The 19,789-nt window shown below is 37.3% G+C and overlaps 1 protein-coding gene across 2 annotated transcripts in view; it reads right to left on the bottom strand.

The window, feature by feature from the left end:
* DTWD2 (DTW domain containing 2) overlaps window positions 1-19,789 on the bottom strand; it is a 124,418-nt gene that overhangs the window by 83,109 nt on the left and 21,520 nt on the right. For both annotated transcript variants that reach the window (XM_053566718.1, XM_053566717.1), the window contains exons 2-4: window positions 12,438-12,528; window positions 7,372-7,466; window positions 4,832-5,024 (exon numbers count right to left, since the gene is read on the bottom strand). In XM_053566718.1, coding sequence (XP_053422693.1) covers window positions 4,832-5,024; window positions 7,372-7,466; window positions 12,438-12,528 — 379 coding nt within the window. The remainder of the gene's footprint in view (window positions 1-4,831; window positions 5,025-7,371; window positions 7,467-12,437; window positions 12,529-19,789) is intronic.

A 19,789-nucleotide genomic window follows, 5' to 3' on the forward strand; every position in this document is an offset into this window, starting at 1 on the left:
ACTATAAAGAAATATTAGAAATGACAGAAAGGGAATTTAGAATATAAATGATGAAAACAATGAAGGAAATGATGGAAACAATGAAGGAAACTGCTGATAAACTGGAAAATAACCAAAAGGAAATCCAAAAACAGAATCAAATAAGAAATGAAAATATAAAGAATATAGAAAGGATACAGCACAGCTGAAGGAACTGAAGCAGTCAATTAGGGACCTTAAAGATGCAATAGACAGTATCAGCAACAGGTTAGACCATGCAGAAGAAACAATCTAAGAAGTAGAGCACAAAGTTCTTAATACCATAATAACAGGGGACTTTAACACTCCTCTTACAGAGCTGGACAGATCCTCTAAACAGAAATTAAACAAAGATATAAGAGATTTAAATGAGACCCTAGAACAACTGTGCTTGATAGACGCATATAGAACACTCCATTCCAAAGATAAAGAATATACATTCTTCTCATTGCCCCATGGAACAATCTCCAAAATAGATCATGTCCTAGGACACAAAAAAAACCTCAACAGAATCAAAAGAATTGAAATTTTACCTTGTATCTTCTCAGACCACAAGGCATTGAAGGTGGAACTCAACTCTAACAAAAACATTCAATCCCACACAAAGGCATGGAAATTAAACAACCTTATGCTGAATGACAGTTTGGTGCAGGAAGAAATAAAAGAGGAAATCACTAACTTCTTTAAGCATAACAACAATGAAGACACAAGCTACCAAACCTGTGGGATACCACAAAAACAGTTCTGAGAGGAAAATTTATCACTTGAGATGCCTACATTCGAAAAACAGAAAGAGAGTGCATCAACAAACTCACAAGCCATCTTATGGAATTGGAAAAAGAAGAACAATCTAAGTCTAAACCCAGCAGAAGAAAAGAAATATCCAAAATTAAATCAAAGATCAATGAAATTGAAAACAAAAGAATCATTCACAAAATTAATGAAATAAAGAGTTTGTTTTTTTTTTTTGAAAAAATAAATAAAATACATAAACCTTTGACGACAATAACTAGAAATAGAAAAGTAAAATCTCTAGTAACCTCAATCAGAAATGGTAAAGGGGAAATAACAACTGATGCCACAGAGATACAAGAGATCATCTCTGACTGCTACCAGAAACTCTATGCCCAGAAATTTGACAATGTGAAGGAAATGGATCAATATTTGGAATCACACCCTCTCCCTAGACTTAGCCAGGAAGAAATAGAGTTCTTAAACAGACCAATTTCAAGCACTGAAATTAAAGAAACAATAAAAAAATCTTCCAAAAAAAAAAATGCCCTGATCCAGATGGCTTCACACCAGAATTCTATCAAACCTTCAAGGAAAAGCTTATTCCCGTACTGCAGAAATTATTCCAAAAAAATTGAGGAAGAAGGAATCTTCCCCAACACATTCTATGAAGCAAACATTACCCTGATACCAAAACCAGGAAAAGACCCAACTAAAAAGTAGAATTTCAGACCAATTTCACTAATGAATATGGATGCAAAAATTCTCAACAAAATCCTACCCAATGATTACAGCTTATCATCAAAAAAGTCATACATCATGATCAAGTAGGTTTCATCCTAGGGATGGAAGGCTAGTTTAACATACGCATGTCCATAAACATTATCGATCGTATTAACAGAAGCAAAAACAAAGACCATATGATCTTGTCAACAGATGCAGAAAAAGCATTCAATAAAATCCAGCATCCTTTTCTAATTACAACACTGAAGAGTACAGGCATAGGTGGCACATTTCTGAAACTGATCAAAGCTATCTATGGCAAACCCACAGTTAATATTTTATGGGATGGAGTAAAACTGAAAGCTTTTCCTCTTAGAACTGGAACCAGACAAGGTTGTCCTCTGTCACCTTTACTATTCAACATAGTGCTGGAAGTTCTAGCCAATACAATTAGGCAAGACAAGGAAATAAAGGGCATCCAAATGGGAGCAGAGGACAAACTCTCCCTCTTTGCTGATGATATGATCTTATACTTAGAGAACCCCAAAGACGCAACCACAAGACTTCTAGAAGTTATCAAAAAATACAGTAATGTCTCTGGATATAAAATCAATGTCGACAAGTCAGTAGCTTTTGTATACAGCAATAACAGTCAAGATGAGAGACTAATTAAAGATACAACTCCCTTCACCATAGCTTCAAAGAAAATGAAATACTTAAGAATATACCTAACAAAAGAGGTGAAGGACCTGTATAAAGAAAATTATGAACTCCTAAGAAAGGAAATAGCAGAGGATATTAACAAATGGATAATACCATGCTCATGGCTGGGAAGAATCAACATTGTTAAAATGTCTATACTTCCCAAAGCAATCTACCGATTTAATGCCATCCCTATTAAAATACCGACATTGTACTTTCAAGACTTAGAAAAAATGATTATGTGTTTTGTATGAAACCAGAAAAAAAACCGTATACCTAAGGCAATTCTTAGTAATAAAAACAAAGCCAGGGACATCACCACACCAGATTTTAGGCTATACTACAAAGCCATAGTCGTCAAGACAGCAGGGTACTGGCACAAAAATAGAGACATAGACATTTGGAATTGAATAGAAAACTAGGAAATGAAACTAACATCTTACAACCACCTAATCTTTGGTAAACCAAACAAGAACACACTTTGGGGGAAAGACTCCCTATTCAATAAATGGAGCTCGAAGAACTTGATAGCCACATGTAAAAGACTGAAACTGGACCCATACCTTTCTACACTCACAAAAACTGACTCAAGATGGATAAAGGACTTACATTTAAGGTACAAAACAATAAAAATCCTCAAAGAAAGCATAGGAAAAACACTGGAAGATATCAGCCTGGGGAAAGACTTCATGAAGAAGACTACCGTGGCAATTACAACAATAACAAAAATAAACAAATGGGACTTAATTAAACTGAAAAGCTTCTGTACAGCTAAGGAGACAACAACCAAAGCAAAGAGACAACCTACACAATGGGAAAGGATATTTGCATATTTTGAATCAGACAGAAGCTTGATAACTAGGATCTATAGAGAACTCAAATTAATCCACATGAAAAAAGCCAACAATCCCATATATCAATGGGCAAAAGACATGAATATAACCTTCTCTAAAGAAGACAGAAAAATGGCTGACAAACATGAAAAAATGCTCATCATCCCTAATTATTAGAGAAATGCAAATCTACACCACCCTGAGATACCATCTAACCCCAGTGAGAATGGCCCACATCACAAAATCTCAAAACTGCAGATGCTGGCGTGAATGTGGAGAGAAAGGAACACGTTTACTCTGCTGGTGGGACTACAAGCTAATACAACCTTTTTGGAAGGAAGTATGGAGAACCTTCAAAGAACTCAAGTTAGACCTCCCATTTGATCCTACAATCCCATTACTGGGCATCTACCCAGAAGGAAAAAAATCCTTTTAAAGTAAGGACTTTTGCACTAGACTGTTTATTGCCACTCAATTTATAATGGCCAAAATGTAGAAACAGGCTAAATGCCCACCAACCCAGGAATGGATTAACAAGCTATGGTATATGTACACCATGGAATACTATTCAGCCATTAAAAAAAATGGAGACTTTACAGCCTTTGTATTAACCTGGATGGACGTGGAACACATTATTCTTAGTAAAGCATCACAAGAATGGAGAAGCATGAATCCTATGTACTCAATTTTGATATGAGGACAATTAATGACCATTAAGGTCACAGTGGGGGTGGTGGAAGGGGAGAGCAGAGAGAGAAAGAAGGAGAGAGGGATGGGGAAAGGAAGAGCAGAGAGAGGGAAGGAGGGTGAGGGGTGAGGCCTTGGTGTTGTGCCACACCTTTTGGGGGCAAGACACGACTGCAAGAGGGACTTTACCTAACAAATGCAATCAGTGTAACTGGTTTATTGTACCCTCAATGAATCCCCAACAACAACAAAAAATAGCCGGGTGTTGTGGTGGGCACCTATAGTCTTAGCTACTCAGGAGGGTGAGGCAAGAGAATCACCTAAGCCCAAGAGCTGGAGGTTGCTGTGAGCTGTGGCGCCACAGCACTCTACTGAGGGCAACAAAGTGAGACTCTGTCTCTAAAAAAAAAAAAAAAAAAACTACCATGTTTCAAGAGACCAGGAGGTTTCAGCAATGAGTCCTGTCCAATCTCTAAGGCCATAAAAAATATTAAAATATCTCCAATTTATTTTGCAAAGTTAACAATTACCAAAACTGATAATAAAAGTATAAAATATACATAATTCAATTCTATCAAATAAAATATAACTTCCAGTAATATATCAAAACTCTCTGATAGTCTCTTCAATAGAGTGCATTCCAGGAATATAATAATGCTTCAAAATTAGGAACTATATCTTTATAATCAATTTTACCAACAAACTGAAGAATAAACCATATAATTATAAAATGAATGACAAAAAAGTATTTCATAAAAATTTGGTCATTCCTAATAAGAACTAAGTACAGTAACTTAGTAACCAAATATAATAAATGTATTTAAATATGGTACACTGCTTAGAAAGCATTACACTTCTCAGATTAAGTGTCTGACAGATCTTTAGTATAGCCAAATGCCTACACTACAGTGCAGTTTGGCAGTAAGAATTGAGAAGTGATGACAAATTTGAAATTTTTTACATACATATAAATATATATATTCAAACATATGCATAAGCATATACTTGTCTATATACATACATTCACACAAATAAATATCTCCAAACTCATATATAAAATGTATGTTTCACTGAAAACATATACAATATACATAAATACACATCTGTATTTATTCTCTGTTAAAATACTAGTGTACCTGTTTGGGAAGTCGGAACAAGGAATTCTTATAGAAAATGTCCTTAGCCTGGCTCCATGTACCATCAATAATGATGATTGTGGAAGGATAAACAGGAGAATCTAATATAAATTCTTCCAAATTAACAGCATCAGCACCTGGATATAATATTAATGTACCGGAGTTCCGACAAACAGTCGAAAGTTCAGGATCTCTGAAAAAAAATTGTTTTTAATGTATCTTTATTAACTTGTAGAGAAAAAACATTTTATTATGCTTATTGAATTTTCTAATGAAAGTTTGCTTACCTCTAGTCATTTGTCTAACTAGAGGTATTTAATGAGATAGTCTCTGCCCACAAGCAAAAAAAAAAAAAATTCTTGAGGGGTAAGGAGATAAGTTAAGTCAATTAAAGTCAATGTGATAATCTGGACTTCCAATTTCAGCTCAGACATACAAAGAGCTTGAAAGACATCAAGCTTATCCTTACAAGAAAAATGATAGCAAACTGAAAACCAACAACTTTTCTTTGATCCATCAAAGAATTGAGGCCACAAAGAAAACACTCCAAAAACCAAAGAGACATGCAAAAATACAGAATCAAAGCCATCAGAAGGCCATGGCTAAAACTGCATGAGGTCTAACAATTAAGTTTGCAAACTTATCCTAGAAAAGGTGCTAAATGCCTCAATGCTGAAGATCACTACAGTCACCTTCAAAGTACTTCCCTTGGGAAGCTATGCACTGATGCCTGCGCCCAGTCCACCCTTCAAAGTAATTTTGGCACTCTTTTTCTAGAATTACTATCAGAGCTATTATCACATTGCACACAAAAATATGCAACAACAATAATGACGCCACTCAGAAAGACACTGCTACATATTGACATGAACACAGCTGTGAGACACATATACTAACTGATATACAAAGTTTATAAAACCTTACTGAGTTGTTTGTACAGTGCTGCCAATGTAAGCACATGGTGGCAAATTCATGAACTTAACTGTCAGATTTCATACAATGACAACTCTGATGGTCATTCCAGAAAAAGAGTTCCAAAATCACTTTGAAGGATGGACTAGGTGCTGATGTCACTGATGTAAATGCATAGCTTCCCAAGGGGAATACTTTGAAGGTGACCATAGTGATATTCAGCAATGAGGTATGTAGCACTTTTTCTAGGATGAGTTCACAGAATTAATTGTCCAACCTCATATATAAAAACTGTATTCTGTAAATGTATACAATTTTGCCACACTGGCCACATTCTCTTTTGAGCACAGACCCTCCCTCTCTTCTCATCCTTTGCTCCATCCTGGGGCCCAGTATATCTTACTCCTTTCTACCATGTACTTGAACCCTTCACGTGGGGCTGAGCTGGGGTAGTCAGGGACCCAACCACCTCTGAGAACTGGACCATTTCCAGACTGAACTGGTGCTTCGACCCTTGGAGCCAGGCCCAAGATTCCTATCTCTACCTCAAGCTTGTGCCCCAACCCCTCCTGGGGGAGGAGTGAGAAGTGGGTTCTGGGGCCAAGATTCTGCCCCCATGTTGAGCTGGATAAGGGTCTCCCTGCCCAGAGCTAGTCCTCCTTCAGGGGGCACCTAAGGAGGCTCAGGTTGTGGGAGCCTACTCTGTATGGGACTCCCACTCTGTAATAAGAACTACGTAGGGCCTAAAATGTGGTGGGGGTGGGGAGAATGTTTATATATAAACACATACAACTTTTATCTATCAATTATACCTCAGTAATGCTGGTGAGGAGGTAAATATAGCCAATATAACTAACAATGTCCCCTGAGATTGAGACTGGGATCAAGGTAAAGATGGTGGCTTTCACCACTTCTAATAAATATTGTACTGAAGGTATCAGTTATTGCAATAAGGCAAGAAAAAAAGTAAAAGTATAAATATCAGAAATGAGGAAGTACAAATGACCCTATTTACAGACAATAATGCTGCTTATGTAGAAAGTTCCAGGTTCTACAAAACAATTTTTACAACTAATACAGAATTCACTGGATACAGATTTAATATATAAAAATCAATCATTTTCTGATTTACTAACAGAAAATAAGTGAAAACACACATTTTTAAATTCCATTTACAAATAATAAAAGCCTTAATTAATCATCCCACTATTAAATTAACATTAAATCAATAGTCTCAATCTGCTTGAATTTAAAAGTCATCCAGGAATAGTAATTTACTGAGTAATCACTATATTAGACACAAAAGAAAAAAACTGAACTAAGTCTAATATAAGAAAAAAACTGAACTAAGTCTAATATAAGAACACTACCAGCCAGAAGGCACTTTTAACAAAATGAAATAACAAATACATTTGCCTTTTAGGTTCAACATATATTACTATGGAATTCAGATAATGTTATCATTCCTTTGTTCATACCATTTGGGTTTGTGTGTTTTTATTTCTGTTTTTGTTATGCTTTGTTTTGTCTTACATGATTTTGTTTGGGAGGATGTGGAGGAAACCAGTTTTAAAGATCTAAACAGAAAAGGATTATTTTAAATTATCGTAAGGTTTAAGTTAATTTACCTTTCTTCACTGAAGCGACGACCAATCTTTACTTTACACCTGTCCTGGGGAAGGCATGCTGCTAAGAGAGGAACTGTCCGCAAGACTTTGTTTTCCTTTAATAAAGAAATTAATTACAACATAGATTTTTTTACTTAAACATTGTTTTAAATCTTTCATGATGAAAATTGGATTCATAACTCTACATATAACTTTCACAAGTTTTTTACTAAACACAGTTCAATAAAAAGAGGTAAAGTTTCTCTGATTTATCAACACTAAGCATAATACAAGCATACCTTTTAATTCTATTTAGATATGTTCATTGATCAAATAAGATAATATAAATCTATATCATGATTAGATTATAAAAATATAAATCTGTTGAACTAAATTAGATCATTTATTCTGACAAGTTTTAATTTCCATAGCAATCACATTTTGTACTACATCGGCTTGAAGATAATTATAGATCTTTATGCACGGAAAGCAAGGAAGTATTCAAAAAACAAAACAATGGGTCATGTCAAAGCAACACAGAAGCCAATCTTATCAATGGCAAAAATGGAACAATGTCAGAAATATTATAAATTACATAGTATTGGGTTATAACACAAAGTGTAAAATAAAAGGCCAGAAGTGGTGGCTCACGCCTGTAATCCTAACACTCTGGGAGGGCGAGGTGGGTGGACCCCCTGATCTCAGGAGTTTGAAACCAGCCTGAGCAAGCGTGAGACCCCATCTCTACTAAAAAGAGAAAAACGGGCTCAGCACCCATAACTCAGTGAATAGGGCACCAGCCACATACACCAAAACTGGCGGGTTTGAGCCCAGTCTGGGCCTGCTAAACAACAACTGCACCCAAAAAATAGCCAGGGGTTGTGGCTGGCACCTGTAGTCCCAGCTACTTGGGAGGGTAAGGCAAGAGAATCACTTAAGCCAAGAGTTTGAGGTTGCTATGAGCTGTGACGCCACAGCACTCTACCTAGGGCAACATAGTGAGACTGTCTAAAAAATAAATAAATAAATAATAACAAAAAAATAGGGCAGCGCCTGTGGCTCAGTGGGTAGGGTGCCGGCCCCATAAACAGAGGGTGACGGGTTCAAACCCAGCCCCAGCCAAATTGCAATAAAAAATAGCCAGGCAAAAAAGAAAAGAAGTGTTCACAATACAGCTGGGTACTTTAAGATGTGTTAAAAAAAAAAAAAAAATAGCCAGGCATTGTGGTGGGCACCTATAGTCCTAGCTACTCGGGAGGCTGAGGCAAGACAATTGCCTAAGCCCAGGAGTTGGAGGTTGCACTCTACCGAGGGTGACAAAGTGAGACTCTGTCTCTAAATAAATAAAAATAAAAATAGAAAAACTAGCAGAGCATTGTGGCAGGTGTCCGTAGTCGCAGCTACTCTGGAGGCTGAGACAAGAGGATTGCTCAAGCCAAAGAGTCTGAGGTTGCTGCACACTATGATGCATGGCACCCTACCTCGACGAGTGAGACTCTGTCTCAAAAAACAAAAAAGCCATAATAATATAAATGGTTGAATAAATAAATGAATGAGGAAGAAGGAACAAATCTTCCTCACAGAAAGAATTCTAGGGTGGCACCTGTGGCGCAAGGAGTAGGGCGCCGGTCCCATATGCCAGAGGTGGCGGGTTCCAACCCGGCCCTGGCCAAAAACTACAAAAAAAAAAAAAAAATTCTAAATAATAAATGTAACTACTTCTCACTCCAGAAATTGGCGCTCAACCTCTCCTTCCCACCTGAGCGTACACTGGATTTACAGTCTTGCTTCCAAATACACATATGGAAAACAAAGTAATAATTTTAGAGTGGAAATATCTTTCCATTTCTAAAAATCCCATTAACTGGACTATCATCAGTCGTTTTTCAATATCCTAACTTCCAACACTGGAAACCACCTTTCTTACTGATGCAAAAATTCCATCCTTAGCCCCAGAGCCAAGTGATTAGCTACTCTGCCTTAGGGACTTTCAGGACACTTTTTAGTGTTTCCTATAAGGTCCTTCCCTCCTTGCCACTGCTTTGAGATGATGATACAGACTTAATCACTTTCCAAATTTTTATCAAATTAATACACGGATATATGTCAAATTAAATAGTGACAAAAGATTTAAAATGCCATAGCTGTTACCATATATACTCCCCTGTACCATTTCCCAGAAGCAGTAACTTTAATTCTTTTAGCTATTTTTTTCTGATACTTATTTCCATATTTCCATATATGTGTTTTGCTGTTTCTCAGTTTATCAATTTTACATATTTTTTTTCAATTTTACATATTATCTAAAAACTACCAATTATCGTAACAGCTAACATGTGTTACGGCTAACATGTGTGTGCGCGCGCGTGTGTATACAGAGAGAAAGAGAGAAATACATTTACTTTTCACAGTCAACCAGTAAAGAAATATATCTTTTGTTGTGTCCATTTTACTAATGAGGAAACTAAAACAAACAGAGGTTATTTATTACAATTTGCCAAGGGTTACACAATTTACCAAGCTATTAAGGATTTCAACTCCGGCAATCTGGCTCCAGAGGCTTTCAGAACAAATGAGGATTTAGCTTTCTAACACCAATCCTTACCCCTCACATCTTCTAATAGTTTTAGTTAAATCAATAAACAGTTGTCATGTTATGATATATATATTAGTTTTCATCCACAGTTCCTGGCTCTTAACTTCCATAATCTCTGTTATAATGTTGGGGCACTTCAGTCTCAGGAGACAGAATCTCTCTCTCTGACTGTCTCCCACTGTCCTTTCACTGCCCAAGGCAGGAACCTAACCCAACTCTGGGTTAAAAGACCTCATTCAAGAGAGGGTCCTGCATCATACCCAGGAAGAACGAATGTTGCATACAGAGGCCAGAAGTATCTGAACAGACAAGCCTTGCTTGGTTTAGATCAAGTGCTTTTTCTCCAGTCACATTTCTACACAATTGTCGATCATTCTTACATAATGAAACCTCCAAAAACTCTGAGAACAGAGTTCAGAGAGCTTTCAGAGAGCTGAACATGTGGAGACAGACAGGAAGCCGAATAAGACTCCTCGGTGCACCAGGAGGGTGGCACATCCCTACGCCATGGGAAAAAAGCTCCTGCTCTCAAGTAGCTTCCAGAGCTCACCCTTTGTAACTCTTCATCTGACTGTTTATCTTTTCTAATTAACCAGTAAAAATAAGTGTTTCCTTAAGCCCTGTGAGCTGCTCTAGCAAACTAATCAAACACTAAGAGGGGTTGTGGGAACTCCGCCTTGAAGCTAGTCTGTCAGAAGTTCCGGAGGACTGGACGTGCTACTAGCACGTAGGGCAGAAAGAGCAGTTTTGAGAACAGAGCCCTCTCCAGGTACATCGTGTCAGAACTGAATTAGAGGGCACCTGGACAGTGTTCACTAGCTGGTGTGTGGAGAAAAATCTCCCACATTTAGTCACAGAAGATGCTTTATTTTTTGTCAGGGGCTGGGTTTGAACCCGCCACCTCCGGCATATTGGGCCGGCGCCCTACCCCTTTGAGCCATAGGCGCCGCCCTAGTCACAGAAGATTTGTATGGTGTTGATGATTGTTATGGTGTGAGAGTAGAGGGAAAAACACAGTTTGAGAGTTTTTCCAAAAGCAACAGTGTTTGAATTATTATGGCTAAATATATATTGTTCACAAAGGCCAAGTAGTTTAACAAAATGCTTCTTTCTTGTAAAATTTTTTGTTATTCTGAGATAACTGTTTTGTTTTTATCCTTAAGTAATTTTCTACATATTTACACCTACTCTTTGAAATGCTCCATCAAGCATGGGCAGCTCCATATTATTGAGTTAAATGAATATTGGAAAGTTCCTTTGTTGATAAGAAACTGTACAGATGCACCTATGTTTGCATAAAATATATTTGTAGCATACACAATTATGAATAGATAATCTAAACCATACATTAAGGGTTATAAAAAATAAATTAAAAAATAAAAGATTAGAAAACATTAAAATTGCTACAAATCAGTAAAAATATCCACATTTAAAAAGACATCAACTAGGTGTGGTAACCCCAAATAGTTGGGAGGCTGAGGCAGGAGGATTTTTGAGGTCAGAAGTTTAAAACCAGCAAGACCCCATCTCTAAAAAAACATTTTTCACCTCTTGGAGGAAGGACACAATTATAACAGGTACTTACCTAACAAATGCAATCAGTATAACCTGTACCCTCAATGAATCCTCAACAATAAAATAATAATTTCAAAAAAAATTTTTTTCAAAAATTAGCCAGGCATGGTGTCATGTACCTGTAGTCCCAGCTACTCAGGAGGCCAAGGCAAGAGTATTGCTGGAGCCCAGGAGTTTGAGCATGCAGAAAGGTATGATGAAGCCACTGCACTCTAGCTCAGGCAACAGAGTGAGACTCTGTCTCAAAAAAAAAAAAAAAGGGAGAGAGAAACTAAAATGCCAAAGTTGGCTGGGTGCAGTGGCTCACGCCTGTAATCCTAGCCCTCTGAGAGGCCAAGGTGGGTGAAGATTGCCTGAAGTCACAGGTTTGAGACCAGCCTGAGCAAGAGCGAGACCCCCGTCTCTAAAAATAGCCAGGTGTTTTGGTGGGTTACTGTAGTCCCAGCTACTCGGAAGGCTAAGGCAAGAGAATTGCTTGAACCCAAGAGTTTGAGGTTGCTGTGAGCTATGATGCTACAGCGCTCTACTGAGGGTGACATAGTAAGACTCTGTCTCAAAAAATAAAAATAAAAATAAATGCCAATGTTACTTCTACTTTAGCAAGAAAAGACATATAACCAAAATAATAAAAAGAATGATTTTCTTAGCTCTTTACTCACAAAATCTCATATTTTCTTCATACAAAGTTGTTAGAGTTCTACATTTATATATGATTCAATAATACAGTTTTTATTAAATGTTATGTTAGCATATAACTCTATAATATCACGTGAAATATAGAAGAAAGAATTTTTTCACAAAGAGAAAGCACTTATCATCAATTTCTTTTCAGAAATGCTAAAGACCTGGGAAGGATGAGTATGTTTATCTGTATGTTTCCTCTTGTGTAATAATGTTCTATTTTGCAAAATCTTACCTCTGCTGGATGCTGAATTATATACAAGTGGGTAGAGATATTCAGAGGGTGCACTGGTAAATATGGACACAGGCACACTTTCTGAGGCCGGCTAAAGGGTACAAAGAAAAAGAAAACTTGTAAAGTTTTAAAATACGATAATACAACAATTTCCTAAAACATGAGCACGATCCGACTTTATGCTAAAGCCACATTATTTTCAAAATGAAACACCAAGAATGAACTTAGACATTAGAATTTGGAGAGATATTCAAGTAAATTCTTTACCATCTTCGAGTTGTCAAATCTGCGGCCCACAGGCCACAAGCAACCAAGGATGGCTCTGAATGCAGCCCAACACTCAATTGTAAACTTGCTTCAAAGTATCTTGAGGGTATTTTTTGTGATTTTTTTGGTGAAACTTGATTGCGCAGTTCTTGGGCATGAACTTTGTATACAACAACTCTGTGTTGCAAAGTCAGGCAAAATAAACATAGGTACACTCTTGCTATTTGTACCCAAGTGAGGTGTGTGGCCTCCAGTGTGTCATTTCCCAAGCACAGTCACCTTGACACCATCAGACGTTAACATATGCATGTTATGACTTGGCGAGGCAGTAAGTACCAATAATATTCCAATCTACTACAGCAACATTAGGTATTTAATGCTACTTAGAAGTCAGGAAAGCATTCTTATTTGATTATTAAGTTATTTCCTCACCTTGGCGGCACCTCACACATCGCCCACCAAGCTTTACAATCAGCCCTCTGCCTCGCAGTCAAGATGTGGAAGGGCCCAAACCTTGCTTTCTATTTTCCTGTCAATTAACTTTCATAATAAAAGTAAATATAGCCCCTTGTCCCAGTCTGGCTTCTACAATGTCTCAAAAGAAAACAGAACTCAAAAAAGGAAAAATTATAGATGAAGGAAGATTGTTCAACAATAGATAACCACTTTTTTGTCAAGGCAAACAGTAAGGCACTCTGCTTAATTTGTAGGGAATCTATTCAAGTTTTCAAAGACAATAATTTGAAAAAGAATTACATGCAAAAACATGCTGCCAAAAACTGTGTAGTAAGGACAAACTAGCAGAACTGAAAAAAGTCTGTCATGTCACTAAAAGTTTTTTAAAAGTTACAACTCAGACAATGCCATTGTAAAAGCTAGTTCTGTGGTAGCATATTTAATAGCAAAAAAATCAAAATGGTTTACTGATGGTAAGTTTATTAAGGAATGTATGAAAAGCATGGCAGATACAATTTGCCCTGAAAAAAGAGGGATATTTCTAAAATCAGTCTGTCTTACTAGACTGCAGCCAGGTAAACTGAAGAAATCTATGGAAAGTAGTTTGGAGAGCAAAGCTGCTAATTTTTAATTTTATGCTTTGGCGATGGATGACAGCACTGATGCTACAAATACTATGTTATGACTCAACTTGCCATTTTTATTAGAGGTATTGATGACGAATATAATGTCACTGAAGAAATGGCTTCTTTTTTTTTATTTTCTCTATACATATACATGTGTTTGTTTGGTTTTTACTTTTTGCCCTCAAAAAATTAAAAAGGCTTAAAATTTAGTAACAATAACAATGTTTAGGGAGAAATGGCTTCTTTAGTGACATTAAAAGGCACAACCAAATCAAAACATTAAGCAGTAAAAAATACATTAAAGCAATTTTCTTTGTCCATTGTTAACATATCTGGTATAGTTATTGTGCTGTGACGATGGCAGGTACAAGAGAAGGACTTGTAAATTTAATGGAATAGGATGCCATTGCTGCCCAAAACTCGTGTTTGATGAAGTATCACTGCCTAGTACATCAAGAAAATTTATGCACAAAAGTTTTAAAAATGGGTAACACCATGCAAATCATCATCAAGACTGTGGATTTCGGTTCAGCGCCTGTGACTCAAGCAGCTAAGGCGCCAGCCACATACACCTGAGCTGGAGGGTTTGAATCCAGCCCAGCCCTGCCAAACAACAATGATGGCTGCAACCAAAAAATAGCTAGGCGTTGTGGTGGGCACCTGTAGTCCCAACTACTTGGGAGGCGGAGGCAGGAGACTCGCTTGAACCCAGGAGTTGGAGGTTGCGGTGAGCTGTGATGCCACAGAACTCTACCCAGGGGGACAGCTTGAGGCTCTGTCTCAAAAAAAAAAAAAAGACTGGATTTCATGAGGGCCAAGGGATTGAACCATCACCAATTCCAGGAATTCCTTTTAAGAATTGATGCTAAGGTAACATAATTTACTTTTTAGAAGTAAAATGGCTAAGTCAAGGTCAAATGTTGAAAAGATTTTATGATTTCCAACAAGTTATCAAGTCATTTATGGTATCAAAAACCCAATTTGTGGGGTAGCGCCTGTGGCTCAAAGGAGTAGGGCACCAGCCCCATATGCCAGAGGTGGAGGGTTGAAACCCAGCCCTGGCTAAAAACTGAAAAAAAAAAAAAAAAAAAAAAACAATTTGTGGCAGGACTTGATGATGAAAACTGACTCACAGATTTAGCAATTTTAGTGAATTTAACTATTCATTTAAATGAGTTAAACATGCATCTTCAAGGTGAAAAAGAACTTATCACGTGGGTGCAATGGCTCAAACCTATAATCCTAGCACTCTGGGAGGCCAAGGCAGGTGGATCACTTGAGCTCACAAGTTCTAGACCAGCCTGAGCAACAGCAAGACCCCATCTCTAAAATAAACTAGCCAGGCACATGGTGGGTACCTGTAGTCTTAGCTACTCAGGAGGCTGAGGCAAGAGGATCACTTGAGCCCAAGAATTTGAGGTTGCTATGAGCTATGATGGTGCTCTACTGAGGATGACAAAGTGAGATTCTGTCTCAAAAAAAAAAAAAAAAGAAAGAAAGAAAAGAAAAAGAACTTATCAATACAATGTTTTAAACCATAACAGTGTTCCAAATGAAACTGAAATTATGGCAAGCTCAAATTAAGGCAAATAATTTTATGCATTTCCATACAGTCTTGTGAACAGTGAAAAATATGCAGCCTTGTTTTTTGATTTGATACAAGAATTTGAAAACAGATTTTAAGATTTCCTGGAAAATATTTTGGTGCATCTGCAATTCCATTTTCAGTCTATAGATATAAATATGTTAACTGCCAATTTTCAAATGGATTGAACAGAGCTGAAATCTGACACTCAACTTAAAGAAAAATTTGATCATGTCTCTTTACTGGACTTTTACATAGGTCCTGTCTTCACAGAGACAAATATCCCTCGTGTCACAATCAGATCTTATTCATGTCATCGCTTTTTGGCATGACATTTTCAGGCAACTATGTTCAAGCACATTAAGAATAAAATTAGAACCCAAGTATCTGATGAGCACCTTGAAAACTCAATGAAAATTTCAACTACTTGCATCAAATCAGATACTGATGCACCAATTTCTCAAATACAATGTCAAATATACCACTAGTTTTATAATGCCCACTTTTCTTTCACTTTTATAATAAACAATATCAAAAAAAGATGTTTTATTACTTAGATATGTCCTATATATTAGTGATTGCAAACTTACAACCTTCTGGACGATTTTAAGACTTTCTAAATGGGCTGCTGCATAATTAGGATTATTAGGTGAGGACATTTTTGCTGATCTGTGGGGCGAATATTACGAAGATTATGCACGGATCTTTCTTTTGGTTCATCAGCTTTCATTAGTGCTGTGTATTCAATAGGTGACCCAAGGCCAGACATGGTGGTCCACATCTGTAATCCTAGCACTCTCAGAGGGTGAGGCGGGTGAAATACTTGAGCTCAGGAGTTCGAGACCAGCTTGAACAAGAACAAGACCACATCTCTACTAAAAATAGAAAAACTAGCCGGGCATCATGGCCCCAAGTCCCAGCTACTCAGGAGGCTCAGGCAAGAGTATTGCTTGAACCCAAGAGTTTGAGGTTCCTGTGAACTATCATGACCCCAAGGCAACAAAGTCAGACTGTCTCAAAAAAATATATATTTGGCTCGGCGCCTGTGGCGCAAGCAGCTAAGGTGCCAGCCACATACACCTGAGCTGGTGGATTCTAATCCAGCCCAGGCTCGCCAAACAACAATGATGGCTGCAACCAAAAAATAGTGGCAGGCGCCTGTAATCCCAGCTACTTGGGAGGCGGAGGCAGGAGACTCACTTAAGCCCAGGAGTTGGAGGCTGCTGTGAGCTGTGATGCCACAGCACTCTACACAGGGTGACAGCTTGAGGCTCTGTCTCAAAAAATATATACATATAGTCCTAGACAACTCTTCTTTCATTGTGGCCCAGAGAAACTAAAAGGTTGGAATCCCTGTTCTATACAGATTAAAGTACCTAAAAACATCCTATCTTAATTATCTTTAGTGGAAGAATACTCATAAGTCGCCATGATCCTTTCATTCATAAAGCAACACTTCTGCTAGCTTCTATTCCAAGTTGAGAACAGATCTCATGTCAGACAGAAACCTGACAACTCTTCTGTATCATTTGAAGTTTGAGGGAACAATTAGATGACAAATTATTAGAATACAATTACCATGTAGAGGAAAATTGAATGAAATTCAGGCGTCAATCAATACAGAGAGTATACTCATTGTGAGAAAACATCTAAATAGAAGCGACCAGATGATATTTGGCTAAAACTATACCCAAAGAATATCTGCTTTATCCATTTATTTTCTCTTTTCTTATTGTTTACTCTGTTGTTTTGTTTTACTTACTTTTTACCACTTTACTATTTACTTTAGGTAACTCTTATACATAACACAAGAAAATCCAGATAGAAAAAAGGATACTCCCATTTCAGTCCTCCAGCCTAGGGTATTCTCTTCCCTAGGAGCAGCTAATTCTTGTGTGAATAAACATTTATATTTTACCATAATGTACTTTAATTCATTGGGTTTTTCATATGAAATTCATCTGTCACATCCCAGATATAATGGGAATAAAATTTTCACAACAGATCACTATTGCAGGCAGACGTCACATGCCATTATAATAGCATACAAGTGAATATTTACATGGGTGTGTATACATATATATACCCACTTTTTCTTTTAGAGACAGAGTCTAGCTCTGTCACTGAGACTGGAATGCAGTGGTGTGATCATAGCTCATTATAACCTTGAACTCTTGGGCTCAAGCAATCCTCCTACCTCAGCCCCCTGAGCAGCTGGATCTATAGGCACGTGCCACCACACCTGGCTAATTTTTTCCTTCTTGGTAGAGACAAGATCTCACTATGCTGCCCACGCTAGTCTCAAACTCTTGACCTCAAGGAATCCTCCATCTCAGCCTTCCAAAGAACTGGATTACTGGAGTGAGTCAGTCCACCTGGCCTGAATGTTATATTAAAGGAAATTCCCAGCAGCATGCATATTACAACAAACATGACATGTTTACTTACGTGGAGTGATAGCCTAAGGTTAGAAATATTCATATTAGTAAACCATAAAGTATGGATAAATTGGCTCAAATACCTGTTATATCTACCAACTCATTCTACAAGAAAATGCCAAACCTATACTCCTGATGAAAAAATATCTACATGTATTTTAGCAGAGGTAGGAGCGCACTGTACAATATGTCCCACCTCCTTTTTACCCACTAAACCTAGAGTAAAAGATTAACCCGTGGAAAACCAGTACACTTGATTTCCAATGACCTCTGAAGTGATTTGGTCTGATCGTTCTGCCTCACACTACATTTCCTCTCAAGAATGTGAGCAGATTACAGAGATGGAAAGAGTCTTTTGTGGTAACAAGAATAAATGCAAGTAAACAAAGGAGAGAAGCAGACAGTGATTGAAGGCACTGGGTATACTGATGCAAGGGCTGCTATTAAGAAAGGATGGCTCATTCAGCTGCAGGAGGAACAGGATGAGATACATTCAAAATCCAAAACCTTAAAATTCTCGATTTTTATATTAACTACATTATCCAACAGAAGAATCAAGTAAAAGCTGATGTTTCTCCAATATGCACAAGTAATTTAAATAAAGTAGTTACTTATATATGCTCATATCCTAATCATAGTCCAATGTGGTGGGATGGGCTTCAACTTTGAATCTGTTTTAATAAATATATTCAAATTTTGGCTGAAGACAAGAAGCTGTGAGTCCACAAACATTGGCTTTAATCTTTACAGATAAAAGTCCTATCATAGTAGCACCCTATGCTGCCATAGTAACATTTTACCTAAAAGGTTGATTTCTAACCTTTAGTATATGAACCTATTATGCTTTTTTATTTATTCATTTTTTTATTAAATCATAGCTGTGTACATTAATGCAATCATGGGGAACAATGTGCTGGTTTTATATACAATTTGAAATGTTTTCATCAAACTGGTTAACATAGCCTTCACGGCATTTTCTTAGTTATCGTGTTAAGACATTTATATTCTACAGCTAGTAAATTTCACATGTACTCTTGTAAGATGCACTGTAGGTGTGGTCCCACCAATTGTCCTCCCTCCACACACCCTCCTCCCTCCTTCTCCCCTTTCCCCATATTCTTGGGCTATAATTGGGTTATAGCTTTTATATGAAAGCTATAAATTGGTTTCACAGTAGGGCTGAGTACATGGCTACTTTTTCTTCCATTCTTGAGATACTTTGCTAAGAAGAATATTTTCCAGCTCCATCCATGTAAACATGAAAAAGGTAAAGTCTCCATCTTTCTTTAAGGCTGCATAATATTCCATGGGGTACATATACCACAATTTATTAATCCATTCATGGATTGATGGGCACTTGGGCTTCTTCCATGACTTAGCAATTATGAATTAGGCTGCAATAAACATTCTGGTACAAATATCTTTGTTATAAAGTGATTTTTCGTCTTCTAGATATATACCTAGTAGAGGAAATGCAGGATCAAATGGCAGGTCTATTTTTAGATCCCTAAGTGTTCTCTAAACATCTTTCCAAAAGGAGCACCAAAAATACATTACTGGGACCTGATCAAACTAAAAACCTTCTGCACAGCCAAGAACACAGTAAGTAAAGCAAGAAGACAGCCCTCAAAATGAAAGAAGATATTTGCAGGTTATGTCTCTCTGACAAAGGTTTAATAACCAGAGTCCACAGAGAACTCAAACGTATTAGCAAGAAAAGAACAAGTGATCCCATCTCAGAGTGGGCAAGGGACTTGAAGAGAAACTTCTCTAAAGAAGACAGGTGCAGGGCCTTCAGACACATGAAAAAATGCTCATCATCCTTAATCATCAGAGAAATGCAAATCAAAACTACTTTGAGATATCATCTAACTCCAGTAAGATTAGCCCACATAACAAAACCCAAAACCAGAGATGTTGGCGTGGATGTGGAGAAAAGGGAACACTTCTACACTGCTGGTGGGAATGCAAACTATTACG

This window comes from Nycticebus coucang, chromosome 17, assembly GCF_027406575.1.
Source record: "Nycticebus coucang isolate mNycCou1 chromosome 17, mNycCou1.pri, whole genome shotgun sequence".
NCBI classification, from domain to species: domain Eukaryota; kingdom Metazoa; phylum Chordata; class Mammalia; order Primates; family Lorisidae; genus Nycticebus; species Nycticebus coucang.